We start from the raw sequence: 19,658 nt of genomic DNA, 5'->3' as shown, positions 1-19,658 counted from the left end.
GGTTAACTGATATTTGATCTAAAGATATTCAGTGTATTATGAAAAGATCTAGACTCAGAAGAAGACGTTATTGATACTCATTTGCAAAACATCCCAGTCTCAGGTGGCATAAGTGAGGACTGAAATTAGTAGAAGGTAGAAAGTCTGAAAACTGAAGCAATGAAGTGTCTAATAGCACATACATTATTTATACATGACTTCTGGGAGAAATTATGGCAGGAAGCTATTCAGAGTGACTGTACTAGATGGATGTTTCCTTTTATTTCTTTGCATTAAGGAATTCAGGAAACAATGAGTAATTTTCTCTGATGATACTAATGGCTCAAAAAGTTCTCAATTCAGTTGAATGCTTAGATTTACAAAGAATTGTGAAGTTTTTGCATACATGCAGAAAAACTAAAAATGCAGTGTTCTTGAGCTCAGCTACCATTTATGGGGAGCTTCCTTTTCCTCCAGCATAGCAGCAAATTTTTCAGTCTGTTTATTCATGCATCTCAATATTGACAAATATTTGGAGCAGAAAAAAAAATGACTAGTAGAAGTACTCTAGTATATATTTTAGTGGGTCCTAGCTTTCATGGGCTTCAGTAGTATGTGAATCATTCAGGCATAATCTCTCTATATAGTCAGGTTGTACAGAACTCACAATCTAACAACAATACATTTCTGTCTGTGGACTAAAATGTTGTATGTTTGAACCTCTGAAGTTGTCCATAGGATCTTGTGTGATGTGCTACAATTTTCTCTGGCTTTGGAAAAAATTGCTTTAAGTTTATATTTAGTAACATTGGTGTATGACTGGAAGAATCTTTTAAAATGTTTTCTGTTTTGTCTTATTGCATATGAAACTATATTTAAATGTGTTCTGGTGCTACACAAAAAGAATGAAGACGTGGTATGTTTTTTCTCACCATCTGTATTTGCATTTTCCATTGTCATTGTAATGTTTGTGCTTTAATATAATGTGTAAAGTCTAGGTCTGTGCCTCAGCTATTTTTATCACTAATTTTGCCTGAGAGGGGAAAAAATTAGTTTTGAGAAATGTCCTGAACGACTGCTAGTCTTGTTTGTACAGATTGAAGCCAACTGGTGACCCATGATCAGCAGCTGTGAGCAGTGTGTTTCCATTAGTGTGATGGAAAACTCTCTGAAAGGTTGACTAAGGAAGCTGTATCTTTGTGGTTCAGAATACAGAACTTCTAAAAGAATTTTTTTCTGTTCTTTTACATGTTTTTGTGTATAGTGTTATTCTTTCCCAAATGCTGGCAGTAAAGTTCTCTGTTTGGCAGTCTTACATTGTTTGTTGCTTATTTTCTCTCTAGGAATATTATGGTGTAAAACCTGAGTCACATCAGCACTAATGCTTAAGTAAAGAAGAGTGTTCCCATGCACTTTCTCTCTTGCTATTTTTAGTTACTTTTAGAGGTTATTCTGGATAGTAATATGCAGCTCTCCTGTAATCTGCTTGGTGGGAAATATCCAAAAATATGCGTTTTGTTCTTGATGGCAGTGGAACAGAATTATTTCTGTTTCTCTGATGTGCAGGAGTTATAAATTTCCATGTTTTTCTTGCTGCCTTGCATAACTGAAAGAACGTATGTTTAGATTACATATTTAGGGTAAAATTCTTTACTGTGAGGATGGCGAGGCAACTGATGGCAACTGAGACATGTTGCCCAGAGAAGTAGTAGGTGTCCTGTCCTTGGAGGTGTTCAAGGCCATATTGGAACCTGGTGCAGTGCAAGCTGTTCCTTCCCATGACAGGAGGGTTGGAACTAGATGATCTTTAAGGTCTCTTCAAACCCAAACCACTATATAATTCTGTGATCTAGAAGAGTAATGCTAAAAGGATGTTCTCCTGTGTCAGGTTATTGGAATTTTTCAGTTAATTTCTGTGATCTCTAATGCTGTCCTAAAACCTGAAAGGAGGTGGAATGAACCTGGGGATCTCAGTACCCATGTAAAGAAAAGCTTAATTAAAAATAAGATTCATTAATACATTCACAATGAGAATGCACAAAACTCCCAATCCTTCAGGCACTTATCTGAATGGTGCGATCCTAATCTGAATTCTATGATCCTAATGAAGATTTAATAACAGCATTTTAAGCTTTATTATGAACACCTGACAAAAATCCACCTGGCCCTGTATTGTTCTGTAACTGATGAGTGCAATGTGGGAGATACCTAATTTGAGATTTATGATAGATTTGGCATCACTTATGCATGAAAACACTGAGTCATGTTCTGCCTGTCTTAAAAATGCTCAGCAAGGAGTATGGGTGTACAGTTGATTCATCTGGGAAGGGAAGAAGTATATGGAAACAATGGCATACGTCTTATGGTTCCCCAGAGATGCTTCTGCACAACTAGTGAATGTGAAGACTATTTAAGTCTAATATGTCTTCTTGCTTGTTTGTTTCTTAAATTTCACTAACTTTTTGTAGGATATTGAAGTTCAGATAATATGTAAGATCAAGGAGAGATGCTGGGAGTTTTCTGCAATGTTGCATTATCAGGATTATGAAGATAATTTTAACATCTGCTTTTGGCTTTCAGTATCCGTCTGTATACTTCATGTTTAATATAAAAACCCCAACACTGACAGTGCAGTGCATTATAGAAGGTAGCATTTGTGCTTGGTAAAAAGGAGATTGAAATTTTACATTTGTCAGTCAAATAGAGAAAGATGGAAAATCTTCAGCTGACACTTTTTGAAAGTTTTGTTTTTCACAATCAGGTTTTTCAGCAGCTTTTAAAAACTATTTTAATCTTTCACAGCATTGTGGTTTAACCCCAGCTGGAAGTGAAGGCCCACACAGCCACTCGCTCAGTCCCCCACCATCAGGATCAGGGAGACAAGGGTAAAAGCTGGAAAACTCATGGGTTAAGACAAAGACAATTTAATAGGGAAAGGAAAAGTGCACACATGCAAAACAAAACATGGGATGCATTTAGCCCTTCCCATGAGCAGGCAGGTGTTCAGCCGTCTCCAGGACAGCCCCACCTCATGTAACAGTGACTTGGGAAGACAATTACTCCAAAAATCTCCCATTCCTCTCCCTTCCTCTTTCTTCCTCCCACTTTATATACTGAACATGATGTCATGTCATCTGGCATATCCCTTTTGTCATCTGTCCTGTCTGTGCCTCCTCCCAACTTCCAAGTCACTCCTAGTCTCCTCACCAGGGTGTCAGTAAAAAACATATTATCAACCAACCCCATGTTCAACACAAATCAAAAACAGCCCTGTACCAGCCACTACAAAGAAAATTAACTCTACCCCAGCACACATAAATATTTTCTTCTTTGTTCAGATTCTTTTTCTATGGAGAAAATGGTAATATGAATGTGTGGAGTTTTTTGTAGACTGCTTAAAAGTAGTTAATGTGAAACTCGGTCTGTTACTTACTAATGTCTATACCAAGGGAGGCAACTCCTGTATCCCTATTTGTTCTGGTCATGGTGTTGTGTTAGTTTGGGTATACTTTAGGGATATCCTTCTTGTTTGATGTATATAGAATACTGTATCTTAGTTAAATGTAAATGAAATAAACTTTAAAAACCTACAACCAGTTGCCTGGAAAACTATGCTCTGTGTGTAGTTCCTCCATGAGTGTTTAGATCTTGACTGGTTTCAGCATTTAACATAAGTGATTTTATTTGTACTTTTTCCTTCACTTCTTATGTACTGTTAGCATATAAACTGGCAAATTAATGGCTCTGCTTCAATGTCATTTTCTCCACACCAAAATACTTTGAAATTATTATAATTGTGAATGGTTTTTAATGAGAAATTGAACTCTGATGACAGGAAATTATGACAGAGCCTTGGGCATTTTGTAATGCTAGCTGCTCCTTATCTGAGACATAAAGGACCCTCTGAAAGAAAAGGCTTATAAGAAATAGCTATTAAAAAACTGATTATGTGCTTGCTAGTTTTGTGTTGATGAAATGTGCTTCTGCTAATTCTGCTCTGTTTTGCAAAGGTTTGTTTTTAATGTTTCCACTTTAATATGTAAGTGGTCAAAAGTAATTTTACTTTCAAGGAATTAAGAAACTATCTGTCTTGACAGTCATATCTCTTGAGCTGATAAAATTCAATGCCTGTCTTGGGTTCCGCTAAGAGAAACCAAAGAAAGAACGTGAAGTCTTCATGTGCGTTTCTCCAGTGTGGTAAAATCTATAAGACAAAGGCCTTGCTAAATGTTTGCATATCATCAAATGTCTCTTTGGAAGAACACGAGGCTTATGATCTACCTTAAAATTAAGATGGACAGTAAAGTGGATAGCTTTGGGAGTTCCCTCCTTCACCATTGTTCATTGTGGCTGGTTTTCCTTTCCTTCTGTAATTGCAGGGAACCTTCTTATTTCCAGAGATGAGTTAGATGATACGATCATTCTTTTTACCATTTCAAATTGCAAGTTGTTTTTTTCATTCTCGCACAGCAATAGAGAAGAGATTTTGGCTTAGCAGGCTGCAGCAAACTTGTATAGTTGTTTTGGTTTGAAAGACAGGTATTTGATAGCAAGGTGCAGGGCCTCTCTAGGAATGGAGGATTCAAATCCCCTCCCTCCAAGTTATTATAATTTAGAAAATTAAAGGGGTTTTTAGGCAGAGGCATGGGGAAAGGAATAACAGTTCTTTACTAGTAAATATAACAAAGCAAACAAACAGCAACAACTACAGCACTAATAATAAACAGAACCAGGCACCTCGAGGGGCTTTGTTTCACAAAGCCTGGGGCAGTCTGATCCCTTGGGACTCTGAGAGCACCAAGCTGGAATGGTGGAAACTCCCAGGCTGGTGGCTGGAATGGCAGGAAGTCCCTGGCAGGCAGGGGATGTCCCAGCAGGCAGGGGAGTGTGGGGCTACAGCGTAACACAAAGAGCAGTGCTGGAGAAGCTGCAACTCCTGGGCAGGGCTGGCCCAGCTCCGGCAGGGCAGGCGAAGGAGCTCAGAATTCCTGAGCACACGAGCAGATGATGGTAGATTTTCCAGGACCGGACTTTCTGTTGACAGTGGACTCCGCCCACAGCAAGCAGCAGCCTGGCTTCTTCTCTCTGATGCTGAGAGCAAGAAGAAGCGAAGCTACTCCCAGCCCTGTCCTTTTCCTGCCCCAAATCTCGCTGATCTTCCCCCTGTTGACTTATGTCCACCTCCTTTGTGTTGGTCAAGCACCGTCTGTGTACCAGTACTTAGTCTCCTAGCAACTTACGGGGAAAGTTCTATAAGAAAAAAAAAAAGACCAAACCTAACCCCCAGCAATAGTATTGCTGTACTGCTGAGGAGGGATATTGTTAGAGAAGCTTGAGTCTAGGAAAAGATTGTGAAATAGGCTTTAAGTTGCCTTGACAAATCTCCTGCATGCCCTGTGCATTGATGTGTACTTCTGTCACATACTGTTTTTCTGCTACAAGTAAAACATTTCCTACTTTAACCTTTCCTATGAATGTGAGCTATTTTTATAGTGCAGTGTATGCTGTCATTTCCTCACTGTGATACTCTTTGCATATAGGGCAGCTGATACTTTTACGTAGTTACCACATACTTCCAGAATGGGACTCTTCTATTATGTAATTTATTTATTTATTTTTACCACAGACAGATTTTCAATTTTTTTTTCTTAATTGGCATCTCAAAAATTGGGTAAAATTCAGTACATTTTTGGGTCTGGCAGTAGGCTTGTATTTGCTAGCACCCTGAAGACACATGCATTAACTGTTCTTATATCTGCATCACAATTTCCAAATGAATTTTTAATCTGCAGATTAGAGTCCTTTTTTTTTTTTTTTTTTTTTTTTTTCTCTCAGGAGGAAGAGCTCTTGCTTGTTTAATACATGTTGTCTCTTTTGTTGCGTTTTTTAAGTGGAACGGTATTCTAAAAGTGCAGGTTCTTCTTCCTTGTTTAGTGTTAACATGGCTGTTAAGGAGTGACTGAGCCATTTAAGATGACCTAAGCTAGTTTTGCTTTGTCCAGGCAACATGACTCCTTAGTGAGTTTCTGCATGGCTGCTTTCCTCTCTGGGACGGTGAATTCACTTTATCTTCTCCTTTGCTGTTAAAGGGCAGGGAAGATAAAACGTTGTCTGTCTTGCAGACTGTTTCCAGCCATTGTAATACAATGCTGCAGTTGCATCTAAGACAGCAAAGCCCACAGAAAAGAGTTTCTCTAGCTTTCAGAAGGCTTCTCCAGATTTGAAAGTGTGAAAGTTGAAACCATTTCTAGAGAATAATTAAGGCTTTTTTTTTTTTTTCTTAATTTCCTCTTAATTTCTATGTATTTCTGATTACTTGATTTTTTTTCCCTGTATTTTTCATATTTCCCTTCCCATCCCTTCTGAAATTCCTCTTTGTGTCCTAAATGAATAGTTATTTTAACAAGGGATAAAAAGTGATATCAAAAGTTTTGTTGAGGCTGACTGTACTTAAAATAAGTACAATTTGATATTTTCAAAGAGGAAAATATTCCTTTATCTTCAAGAAGAATTGAGCTTTCCAAAAGATACCAACCATAATAAAGGATTTAATGCATTTTTATTTTCTATTGCTGTTGTACGTAACATGGAACTGTGTGATATCCAGAGATGTGTTTCTGGAACTGCACCTAAGAGGTAAATACTGCAGTCAGAGTAACTTGAAGAGTATCATGATTGTTGAACTAATTACTATATGAAGTTTATACAAGCCTATGAACTGGTAAGCTTAAGAAGATGGTACAGTAAAATGTTCTGGTAGCTTACTAACTACTGTTATAATTTACAATTTTAAAAAGCAATTTTTGATTTCACCTCGTGTTGTCTTCCATTTTCTCTGTAATTTTTTTTTTTGCCCTTTTCTTCTGCCTTCCCTTTTCCTGTTGTAAAATCACCATCTCTTCAAGGTTTTGGAAATTTATAATTGACTGTGTACATTGAGAATATACCAAGACCAAAATATTTTGAAACTAACTAGAATATTAGATAGCTGCACTTTGCCCTGAATCAAAGTACCTGAGAGGCACTGCTGTGAAATTGAAATGTTTCCTGTTGTGATCCTTTCTTCTTTCTCCTTTCTGTTTCCCCCTTTTCCCCTTTCTTTTTCCCCTTTTTCTTTTCTATTGAAAGGATTGTATATCAGGTCTGGTGTTGATACCAGGGTGTTGATTGCTCAAAGTTAGATATTATAATCTTAATAAATACTGGGAACAGAAATATTTCTACTGTCTTTAGTTTCATTAACTGAATGGTTTCTTCAATTTTATAGTGTTGTCATTGCTTACTGCTTATCATTTGCCAAAAAAGAACACCCCAAAATAAAGGATATATAATAATATTTTTTGAACCGCTGCTTGAACTAACCATTAGTAAGGCTCTTTAAGGTCCCTCCTTCAAGGTAGCTTAAGCAATGTTTGTTTGATGCTCTTCTCATGCTTTTTTTCATTTCAGCTCATCCACCATATACCATGTGCTTTAGAGTGAAATTCTACCCACATGAGCCCTTGAAGATTAAAGAAGAGCTCACCAGGTATTTTTTGTTCTTTTTGTTTGTTTGTTTTGGTTCTTTTTTTAGTCTGTGCATTTAATATGCATTGCTAACAAGTTCAAGAAAGGCAGATTGTTGTGTAGAGTAAGGTGCTCGCTATTTCTGATATAACTAGCATAGGCTGACATTTGCAACACTGATCATCTTCTTTTTACTGTGATACATATAGATTTTTTAATCAGTTTAAAGGAACTTTTCTATAACATACAGACAAATAGTTACACGATACATGAACTTTCAAATGACTGGGCAAAATTTATCTTGGTTCTTTCCCTGGAAGGGATAAGTTCCCCTTCCCCTTGTCCCTTCCCCTCTTTCTTTACCTTTTTTTTTTTTTTTTCTCTTCTGAAAAAATCTGGGAAGTTTAATTCAGCCCTAACTATTTCAACAGATTTATGGATAGTCTCACTTAAATTTCTCTTGGGTGTGTCTTTAGGATCACAAATAGGACAATCTTTTCAAAGTAGTGAAGACCTTTAACAAACAGATGTTGAGGTACAATATATTAATATTTTTCAACTACAACTTCTCTGGAGGGTAAGAATTCTTGCTGCTTATGTTGGAATTTTGAAGTTTATGCTGTGAAAACGAAGTTGTACAACAGCTTGTACGACAGTTGTACTTAATGAACGGGAACTTTGTCCTTCCTACTGGCCATTGTGAATATTCTGTTGCTCTGGGCATTTTTCCAAGAAGTGCATGTGGGGGGGGGGGGGGGGGGGGGGGGATGTAGGAAAGTAACAGCTCTTTTGAGCTCTGTACCAGTTATGCAGGGCTGTATATATGCTTTACCACCTTGTTAGTGTGCAGTCCACGCTGCTGACTGTTGACTGCATGCTGCAGAAGCACCGAGTGCCTCAGCACTTGTTGCCTTAGGTTCTTCATTGATTCTTCCCCCGAGCACTGCATGTGCTTATGCTCACGAGCCCTTTGTTAATGTGGGTAATCCCATTGTCAGTGGCCTCATACTGGAAGTTTCAGAAACAGCTTGTGTTCTGCTGAATGGTACATTTATAGTTTGTATAGAACAGCTGGGGCATGCCATTCATATTATAGCTATTTTTCTTGGATGAAATACTGAAACTTTGGCTGAGTGAACAGGTTGTAAACTAGGAAATCAGTGGATTTTCATTATTTGCTACTGTTTGTTCTTGGATGAACATTTTACCTTTTATAATCCAGAGTATGATTGTGTAGACCTTTCAAATTCAAGAGTCTAAATTGACTTTTTAAAATTTCTTGGATATCCTCCCAGGATAAGTTTTATTGAAATGCAAAGCACCAATAATTGGCTCACTGATGTGTATTGTGCTGTGAGAACAATTTAGTTTTTGCTGGGATATTTCAAATTTTTAATCTTAGGTTGTTGTGTGAAAAACAGGTTATAGTCTTTTATTAAAAAAATTAATACCATTAAGAGCTTAAAAAGGAGAAATAATTCAAGACATCATTAACTCAACACATTTTTGTATCTGATTATCTTAACAGTTTCCCAAAGTTGTTATTTGGGAAGCTTTGCTTTGTCTCTGCCCATATGTCTTACACAATAACAAAATACGGAAAATGCTCCTGAAATGAGCTAGTGAAGCGCAGTTTTGTAACCAACCTCTGAGAATTTGCTTCATGACCAAAGCTGAGGATCAGATTCAAGGTGATGCTCCAGAATGTCTGGAGTTATTTTTATTTTTCTTTAAATTGCAATGATTGATGAAATTCAAGCAGAAGAATGTTTGTTAGCATTTGATGGAGGACAGTAATGAAACCTTGAGGATTAGTTGGCTTTTTGGTAGATTTTTGCTTTGCATTTTTTTTTCCCTTAATATGTTTTGAAAATAGATTAATAATATTGTCACCCTTTGACTTAAAAGCCATCTGAATTTTGCAGCTGTATGTACAGTCAGCTGAGTGAGAGTAATAGTCCTTTGCATTTCTGTTACTGTCTGTGCCTATGCATGTCAGAGCTGCTCTCACTTCTTCAGCTGGGTGGAAATCTGATGGGTGTCTGTGGTCCCCATTTGAATAATGAAATTAAGTTTTACGGTAAGACATTTTGTCACGTCGCCATGCCACTCTGGTTCAGAATGTTAATTAACCCTGTGGTTAATCCCTTGTGGATTATTGTTGATGCTTTGTAAAACTTCATAGGAACAAATCTTTAATGAAGCATCTAGGACACATCACAGACACTTACAGTTCCTAAAAAGAACTGGTTTTCTTACTCTTCCATAGAAATAGCTTATGTTAAAAAAAAAAAATCATTTATTCAGAATGTGAAGCTTTGTGTCTATGGAGTAAAGGTTTGATTTCTGTGAGACTAGTGTAATATGGCTAGAGATGCTTTTCAGGATTTAGACATCATTTACAGTGTAATAAATACGATTCACCAAATTCGATAAATCAAAATTTTGGAATTTTATTGAGAGACAAAATGACAGTCTCGGACAGCCACAATTAAAAGGACAGCGTCGAGCCCGGGATCGGCGCTGGGTAAACGCGGCAACACACTTAGCTAGTATGTTACCCCCCAAGTTCACATTTCTGGTTTGGAGCAGTCTCTTTTTATACACTGGATTGCTGAGAGAAACTCGGGACATCGAGGATCCTCCTTCCGAGGCAGCCTCATTAGACATTCATGTTCCAGTTCTGGGATTCTGAATAGGGCAGCTGGAGAGAACAATGCCGTTAATGGTTGGATCCAGGCGTGGCATGAAGATGTTAATTTCAGGAGGAGACGGATGAGATATCGATCTGATGTAATCATCTGGTTCTCCTGGCTCTCATCTCCTTTTTCCGTTGTCTTTGTTCTCCCCTTAACGATTCCCGGCAGAGGCATCCTCGTGTCCCTTTTTCGGGTAATTCCTATCATAGTTTCCTCGTGTCCCTCTTACGTCTTTTCTGGCAAAAGAAATTCCTGCACCCTTCTCTGGGCAGCTTTCATCTGAGTTAACTCTTGGTATACTGGATTAGAAACAAAACTTATATTTATAGGGGTTGAATTACATCTTACATCTTTTAACATGAATTAACTTTAGGATATATATCACAACAGGAAGAAAATTTAGAGTAGTCCCCTCAGATTACAGATGCTTCATTTCTGTCCTACCTTTTATAAGTAGGACTTGACTGTAATCCTTGAGTTACTCTGTGGTTTAACATGTGAAACTATTTTCAGAAAATGGAGGTGGAGATTGACCTATCTGAAGTTATCATTATGTCTATGGTATAGAAAAAAAATCCTGTGTTTGGAGCACCTTGGGCAACAGATGATGCTGTGTGCTTGCCTGTTACTGCATTTTATTACTGCTAAGGACAACTAAGAATATTGTCAGTCACGTACCTTTCCAGCCACTTACTTTCATCTTCTCTTGTTTTAATTAACAACTTCTTCCATAGCTATGCTTTTGAAATAGAATCACTGCCTGCCTTTGGATGTCAAGGCACTCTGAAATATTACTGCTAAAGAAGAAATTCTGTGGAAAATATTTCTGCCTCTCACTCTGGAAGGGAGGTTCTGTGTGTAGTCCTTGGTCACCCTTTTCTCTCAAGTGAGCGGGTGTTAGGATTGTAATTCACAATATATTGCCAGAGGCCATGGGGGTTGTTGCGTTGACCTCTCTTGCTTATGTAGTGATAGATCACCTGAATCCCTACTTGTCAATGAAGTCTAAATCTTAATGCGCTTCAGGGCTTCTCAGCTCATCATCTTAATGGGTGTCAGCATGGATTTAGAAGAACTGTCCTTATTTTTGGAAATAGTTTCCACAGCATGGCACCGAGGCTGCACATTTGAAACACGTTTGAGAAAGACTAAAGAGATACTTTTTCTTTTTAATTAGGTAATTTTCCCAACGCCTTTAAAAAAATTGTGATGAGAGAGTGGTAAGGATTTAACTTATTTTTCTTAAATGATTTGGCCTCTGTATGTGCACTGGAGGTTCAGCAGACTGCAACACAAGCAGCGTATATATATTTTTTATAATCTTTTAAATGGGGAAAGACATTTAGCCTTAGTAGAAGAATGATGCTTCTTGTAGTGTGATGACCCTTCTTGTACCTTTCTCTCACTTTCCTCCACAGCCAGGACTCTCACAGGGGTGAGAAAATATTATGAAGGGTCCATGAATTGTGATAAGGACCAGGAGAGATCACTTACCAAACAGCATCATGGGAAAAGAGGGTAATTTGAGACATTAATTGAATTTATTACTAACAACATCAGAGTAGGATAATAAGAAGTAAAATAAGACCTTAGAAATATCTTCCCTCCCACCTGTCCATCCTTCCCATATCTACCAGCTCCTTCAATGGCACAAAGAGGTGGGAAATGAGGGTTATCATGAGTTCATCATGCTGTTTCTTCTGCTTCTCAGGGGGAGATATTCCCCTCCTACACTGTGGGAGACAGTTCTCCATGAACTTCTCCAATGTGAGTCCATCTCATGAGCAACAGCCTTCTGTGACTGCAATGTGGGTCCATCCCATAGGCAGCAGTCCTCCCAAAACTGCTGCAGCCCATGGAGTGCAGCCCTCCAAGAACAGGCTGCTCTGGTGGGGGCTCCTCTCTTCACAGGCCTACCATGAGTTCACAGCCTCCTCAAGCATCACAGAATTAACTAGGTTGGAAAAGACATCTGAGATCATCAAGTCTAACCTATGACTTAACACATTTATGGTCAACTAGACCATAGCATCAAGTGCCTCATCCAGTCTTTCCTTGAACACCTCCAGGGATGGTAGCTCCACCAGTTCCCTGGGCAGCCCATTCCAATGCCCAGTCACCCTTTCTGTGAAGAACTTTCCTTATGTCCAACCTAAACCTTCCATGGTGCAGTTAAGGACTTGTCCTGTCACTGGTTGCCTGGGATAAGAGACTGACCCCCACCTGGCTGCACCCTCCTTTCAAATAACTGTAGAGAGTGATAAGGTCTTCCCTGAGCCTCCTCTTCTCCAGGGGAAGAGGGAAACAACCCCAGCTCCCCCAGCTGCCCCTTGTAGGACTTGTGCCTCAGATGCTTCACCTGCCTTGCTGCCTTTCTCTGGACAGTTTGGGGCAACTCAACATTCTTCCTCAATTGAGGGGCCCAGAACTCGGCACAGCACTCAAGGTATCGCCTCACTAGTGCTGTGTACAGGGGGACAGTCCTGCTGGCCACACTGTTCCTGATACAGGCTGGGATGCCATTGGCCATCTTGGACACCAGGGCACACTGCTGGCTCATGTTCAGTCCACTGTCAATCAGTACCTCCAGGTCCCTTTCAGCCACTGTGTCCCTAGCCTTTAGCAATGCAGGAGGTAGTTGTGATCAAAGTACAGGATCTGGCACACTCATATCATTGGATTCAGTCCATCTATCCAGCCTGTACAGGTCCCTCTGGAGAGCCCTCCTACCCTCCAGCAGATCAAAACACTCTCATCTTGGTGTCCTCTTCAAACTTGTCAATGTTGGACTACATCCCCTCATCAGATCATCGGTTAAGATATTAAACAGAACTGGCTCCAACATGGATCCCTGGGGGACACCAGTAATGACAGGCCACCTGGATGTAACTCCATTCACTACCACTCTTTGGGCTCTGCCATGCAGCCAGTTCTTAACTCAGCAAAGTTAACCCAGTGCTCCTGTCTAAGCTGTGGGCTGTCAGCTTTTCCAGGAGAGTGCTGTGGAAGACAGTATCAAAGGCTTTACTGAAATCCAGGTATACACATCCACAGTCTTTTCCTCATTCACCAGGTGGGTCACCATATGATCTTTATCTCTGATCATAAAAGTAGATCACACTGGTCAAGAAAAACCCCTGCTGGCTGGGTCTGATCCCCTGGCTATCCTGCTGGTGCCATGTAATTGCTGGCATTCAAGATGATCTGTTACACAGCCTTGACAAGTACTGAGGTCAGGCTGACCAGCCCATAGTTTCCCAGATCCCCCTTTCGGCCTTCTTATGGATGAGTGCCACACTGGCCAGCTTCCAGTCATCTGGGACTCCCCCAGTGAGTGGGGAACCAGGACCCTAATATATACAGAGCCTCCTCTACAACTCTTTCTTGCCTTTCTCTTCTGAAGAGCAAATAACCATCCGTTCATTGCAGCACTCCAGTCACGTAAGTCATCCCTCCATGTTTCCATGATGGTGACATCATAGTTTTCTTTCTGTACAATGGCTTCCAACTCCTCTTGCTTGTCACCCACACTGCATGCATTTGTGTACATGCATGTCAGCTGGGCTGCTGATTTCACCCCTGACTCTGGCTTGCCACCTTAGGCTCATCTCTGGAGAGCCTGTTTTCATCCCCTTCCCTCTTCAAACCTAGTTTGAAGTCCTCTCAATCAGCCCTGCCTACTCATAGGCTAAAATCCTTTTGCCCTTGTTAGAGAGATGGAGTCTACCTGACTCTGGAAGACCTGTTGCTGTAAAAAGTGGCAACTTTTTACCATGATCAAAGTTGCATCCACCTGCTCTGATGTGGAGCTTTTCCATGGGCTACAAGTGGATCTTTGTATCCCTGTGGATCTCCAGGATCTGTAGGGGAACAGATACTGCACCATGGTTTGCACCATGGGCTGCAGAGGAATTTCAGCACCAGAGCATTTCCTGCCCCTCCTTCTCCACTGACCTTGGTGCCTGCAAAGTTGTTCCTCTCATGTGTTCTCACCCTGTTTTCTGCACGATTGCATCTGTGCAATCACTTTTTTCTTCCTTCTTAAATCTGTTATCACAAGAGTGTTACCACCATTTCTGATTGGCCCAGCCATGGCCAGCAGCATGTCTGTCTTTGGAGCTGCCATGGACTGGCTCTGTGGGGCACAGAGGCAGTTTCCAGCAGCTTCTCACATAAGCCACCCCTGTGTCCCCACAGTTACCAAGGCTTGGCCATGTGAACCCAATACACTCCTGTATGCTGTGGTCATCTCTGAGGCTTTGGCTTCTGCTCCATGTATAGTATGTGGAGGATATCAGGCTTTTCTGGATCTGCGGCTTTCTAGGTCTGGTTGTCTTTCAATTACAGGTGGTGTGAAGTCAGGACAAAGTCCTTCAGTTTTAGAAAATAACATTGAACTGGCATAATTGAGCATATTTAATGAGAGTAGCAAGAGACAGTTTTTAATTACACAGTAGCGATGTGACACCAGATCTTTACATCTCCCCTGTCCCCTGCCACACATACCTGTAAAACATAATTTTAGTTTCTTTTGTTTTTAAATCAACATTTGCATTGTAGCCTGACAGGACTGGGTGTAGAGGCCTTCAATACATACAGTTTTGGTATTACTGTTAACTTATTTTTCTTTCAATTTTCTTTTTTAAAAGGAAAAAAAAAACCCTTTTTGGTTAATTCCCATTATTTTTCCAGAAAGCATGATAGCTTGATGGGGAAGGGGGTTATTTTTGCTATGTGCATTGAACTCTGTGCAGAAAAAAGAATATTCTATAGTTCACTATAATGCCCAAGGTTGATGGCATGGCATGCAAAGATATAAAATTGCTGTGAAGAAAGTTTTGCCTACAGAAATCACTCAATCTGCAGCATACACTACATCCCAACAGACTTTATAGAAATCACAGATATTTTGTTCTGTGCCCTTCTTCCCTGTTCATGTTCACACATCAGATCCCTGAGAGGGTCCACAGCTGGGAAAACCTGAGATGCTGTACATGAACAAGATGTGAATGGTCAAGGAAGCATGAACAGATAGATCCAAAGATCATACTTTGGCACAGATTTCTATTTTGTTATTTACCTTCACTGTTCTCGTTTAGGTAATAAATAAATCAGTTTTTTATTTCTTATATGAGAAAGCATCCCAGGGCCTCATGCTCTCTTATCTGCAAATCCCTACATTTTTATGTGTATGCATAATTAAAATGAGATAATATAAAGTCATTTGAGGTCCCAGTGGAATGCTCTAAAATACTACAGGTCATAATGTATCAGCAGTAATCCATTATTATTATAGAAAATACAGTTCTAGAAGAGGGCATGGGTGAGTAGGTGGTGGAATTAACCAAAGATGAATTATATCAACTAGCTTTCATCATGCCCTTTTCCCTTAATCCATACTTCCTAATCCAAGAAGCAGTTATTCAATGATTAGTGTGTCAGAAATCAGTGTAGCAGGTATTTTGATAGCAGGAAAAGCAGATGAAAAAATTCTTTAATTGGAAGTCATTAAAAATTACAAAGACTTGGGTTATGTAAACATGGCACACTCAGTGTTTGTCAACTCTAGTCTCAATCAGCTGTACTTGACATTGACATGTTCTGGAAGGGCCTGGTCCTTTTCCCTCAAGAAGCTGGAGGCCAGTTGAGGTTGACAGTGGTGGTTGATGCCTGAATGGATCTGATTGTTAATGCCTGAATATCAAATGATTTATTCACAAGTTGGAAAGTTATGCAATAGGTTAATCGCTCTAAGGTGAGTTCGTATGAGCTGGGCCTGTGCTGCTAGCCCTGTTCCAGACATTATTTAGGAATACCTCTGCTCCTCCTGGTGCCCTGTTCTGCTCTTCTTGAAGTGTGCAGTTGTAGCTGTGCTTTGATATCCATGAAAGTTCACTTGTCTATTTTGGCTTTGTCAAGGCTACCTTGGCAGTTGCCAAGTGAGTTTATAGTTTTAATAGTATTGTAGTCACAATCATATTGAATAGCATAAATCTTAAAAATGAGTGTTTTGTTAGTAAGAGCACTTGACGCTGCAGGCTTGGGGAAAAAATTTGCACAGGGAAAAAATTACCAAGAAGGGTCTCTTTATTTTTTTTCAGTGGAGATTGTGCCTGAGAGGTAAGAAACCTTATACATGTTCAGAGCTCTTCTTGTGGTGCTCTGAGGAAAAGGCAGAATGGCAGAGAAAAGGCAGTCTGGACATGGTGTTTGCAGAAAAGACTATTCCTGTGCCGTGGTGGGACTTTTATGTCCAGGGGCCAAAAATATGCTTATCTTTTACCACTCCTTTGTCTGCTTTACTCATTTGTGAAATCAATTATTATATAACAATAAAGATTGGGTTTTTTTCTGATTAGCCCTGTCAAGCAACTCACTGAGATGGTAATTTTTCAGCCTTTTCCTAAGGAAAGACCAGACACTGTAATGCAGGCACTGACCAGCTCTGAAGCCAGGAGGACAAACCCATATCTTGCTACATGCAAGTGGCAGTCATAATCCTGACTGCAGAAATCAGAGATTTGAAATCACTGAAAGCTGTTATTAAAGTCACCTTCCCCTCCTCCCCCCCCCTGCTTCTTTTTGGAGGAATAGTGTTGTTGTTTTTAATTACTAGGTATCCATGATTTTGGCAGTATAGGAGGGGCAAAGGTTCAGAATGGAAATATGGAGTGCTGATACCTTCATCATGTTTGGAGTCCTTAGCATTAGTATGTTTCTTCGGAAGACATAGAACAAGAAGGGCGATTCTTTCTACGGGTGTCTGTTAACATGGAACTAGTCATGCAGTTTCTTAAATAAGCTAACAAAGTGATTCCTACTACATTTGGTACTAGATATTTTAAGATAAGTAGAATTTTCCTTTTCCTTGTGTTTGGATGAAGATTGCACCTTGAAATCATGATAGATGTGCCCCCAGTTCCTAATTCCTCTGCTAGAATTTGGCTTATGACTGATCAGATAGGTTAAAAGGGCAACTGCTGTACTGACATCAGTGTGGCATACTTGTTGTCAAGTGTATCTGTTTGACAAATGGAAAGCTGGGTTTAAGCCGTGCTATCATGAATGGAGCTTTCCTATTGTTCAGAAAAACAAGAAAACTAATGGATGATATCCTTCCCATTCAAATTCACCGAAGGTTTTTTTGAATTGTTATGTTAGGACTTTCAACACTTAAATTTATGTGTGTTCATTTTAGTAGTGTTTTCTGGATATTTTGCTCATATTTGTGTAATCGTTCTTTTTTTGTACTTGGTAATATTGTTTTTCTTCACAACCTTCTGAGAAAGTTGGTTTACTATCTATGATGTCAAGTGCTTTCTTTCCTCTGCCCTTAAGGATTTAAGGGCAGAGGAAAGATTTCTGATTTCATGGGTTTTCCCCTAGTTCTATCGTTGCAGGATTCAGTGGATAGCAATTCTGCATTTGCCTTTCCCATTATCCTCATGATTTCAGAAGGCTCACTTTTGTAGTGAGAGACTTTGGTCACCATCTTGCCTTGTAAGGGAGGTTCTGTCCTCTCATTCATTTTAGTTCTTCTCTATTAATCAAGCTCAGCTATGTTTCACTCAGGCTGTAGGGACCAGAGCTAGGTAAAACATTTGAATTGTGATTACTTCAAGGCTTTAAGTAGTGGCAAAACGCCCCTCTGTTTTTTTCACACAATCATTCTCAGTGATGCCCAGCATTCTCTTGGCTTTGTTTTTGGCTGCTGCTGTACCTGAGTTGATGATTTCAGAGTGATGACTTTTCCTTATTTTAAAAGATATCAAAATCTTTCTTAAGTATTAACAAATAAGTAAGCAATATATTTCAGTTAATATAATTATTTTTTTAATCACAGAATCAGTTAGGTTGGGAAAGATATATGAGATCATGAGTCTAACCTATGATTTAAACCCACCATGTTCAGTAGACCATGGCACAGACTGCTACATGCAGCCTTGTCTTAAAACACCTCCAGGGAAAGTGATGCTACCACCTCTCTGGGCAGCCCATACCAAAGTCTAATCACCCATTTGTGAAGAAATTCTTCCTAGTGTCCAACCTAAACCTCCTCTGGTGCAGCTTAAGCCTGTGACCTCTTGTTCTGGTTGCCTGTGAGAAGAGACCAAGCCACACCTGGCTGCACCCTCCTTTCTGGTCATTGTGGAGAACAATAATGTCTCCCCTGACCCTCCTCTTCTCCAGGCTAAACAACCTTAGGTCCTGCAGCTGCTGCTTGTAGAGCTTGTGCTCCAGTTCTGTTCTTCACCAGTCTTTTTGTCCTTCTCTGGACTCACTCCAGCACCTCATTGTCCTTGAAGTGAGGACCCCAAAACTTGACACAAGACTGGAGGTGTGTCCTTACCTGTGCTGAGTACAGAGGGAGAATGATTTTCCTAGTGCTTCTGGTGTATTGGATTATGTAACCTAAAAATATGTGTTCTATTTCATCTGTTGAAATCTGTCTTTTGGGAGATGTTTTATCCTTCTCTCACCCTTCCACGGGGGAGGGAGGCAGATGCCTTCTGATAATGGCCCAGCCATTAAAACCAGGTGGGCAGTGTTTCTTACCTCTTTCACCACCCCTCCATCCTCCAGGGGGACATCTTCTGATAATGGGCCATTAGAGCCCACCAATGACATGACACATTCCATCATCCTATTGTGAGATGCTCCACCCAGTGAGGGAGAAGCCAGCTGATCCTAGCTAGGTAAAAACTGGGACTGAAGGACACAAGGTATCTGGTTTTTTCCACTGAATTCCCGGAGGAAGACTGGACCCATCTCGTCACCACTGGACTTTCTACAGGACCATCTCTACTCCACAGAACCACATCTGTCACTCCAGGAGGGGTTATTTGGGCTGCTTCCAACACCCTGAGCAACAGGGTGGCAGGTCATATCCCTGACTCTGTCAGGGTTTTTCCAGGATTTTTTTTGCTACCTTGCTTGTAGTTTTTGGGGTGTGGTTTGTTTGTTTGTTTTCTTTTTTATTCCCCCTACATTTGTATTTTCCTTTTTTTTTCTTTTTTTTCTTTTTTTTAATATTCCTAATAAAGAGCTGTTACTCCTGTTTCCCACATCTTTGCCTGAAAGCCCCTAATTGCAAAATTATAATAACTTGGAGGGAAGGAGGTTTACATTCTCCATTCCAAGGGAGACTCTAGCTTTCCTTGGCAGACAATTGTCTTTCAAAACCAAGACATCTGGCCACATTGTTTTTGATAAAGGTTGGAATGTCATTGGCCCTCTTGGCCACCTGGACACACTGCTTTTTTATGTTCAGCCTATTTCATGTCATGGCTCTAAAGCATAGAAAATATGTTCTCTTATTTGTGATATTACATGCCTGTGTGTAGTAGCTAGTGTTTAGGGGAGATTCATATGCTTTGACGGAAGACTGGTGCTCCTGCAGCGTACTTGATGTGTGTACTACTGTGGAAGACAAAATGTGAAGTTAGTATGCATAAAGAACTCAAAAATTCTTCT

General features: G+C 40.0%; 1 protein-coding gene across 2 annotated transcripts in view; it reads left to right on the top strand.

The window, feature by feature from the left end:
• Positions 1 to 19,658, top strand: part of FRMD3 (FERM domain containing 3) — a 150,179-nt gene that overhangs the window by 81,328 nt on the left and 49,193 nt on the right. For both annotated transcript variants that reach the window (XM_040090729.2, XM_040090730.2), the window contains one exon: positions 7,429 to 7,507. In XM_040090729.2, coding sequence (XP_039946663.1) covers positions 7,429 to 7,507 — 79 coding nt within the window. The remainder of the gene's footprint in view (positions 1 to 7,428; positions 7,508 to 19,658) is intronic.

Source organism: Hirundo rustica, chromosome Z, assembly GCF_015227805.2.
Source record: "Hirundo rustica isolate bHirRus1 chromosome Z, bHirRus1.pri.v3, whole genome shotgun sequence".
NCBI lineage: Eukaryota > Metazoa > Chordata > Aves > Passeriformes > Hirundinidae > Hirundo > Hirundo rustica.
Note: the sequence above shows the minus strand (reverse complement) of the source record. Positions and strands in the feature narration are given on the sequence as shown.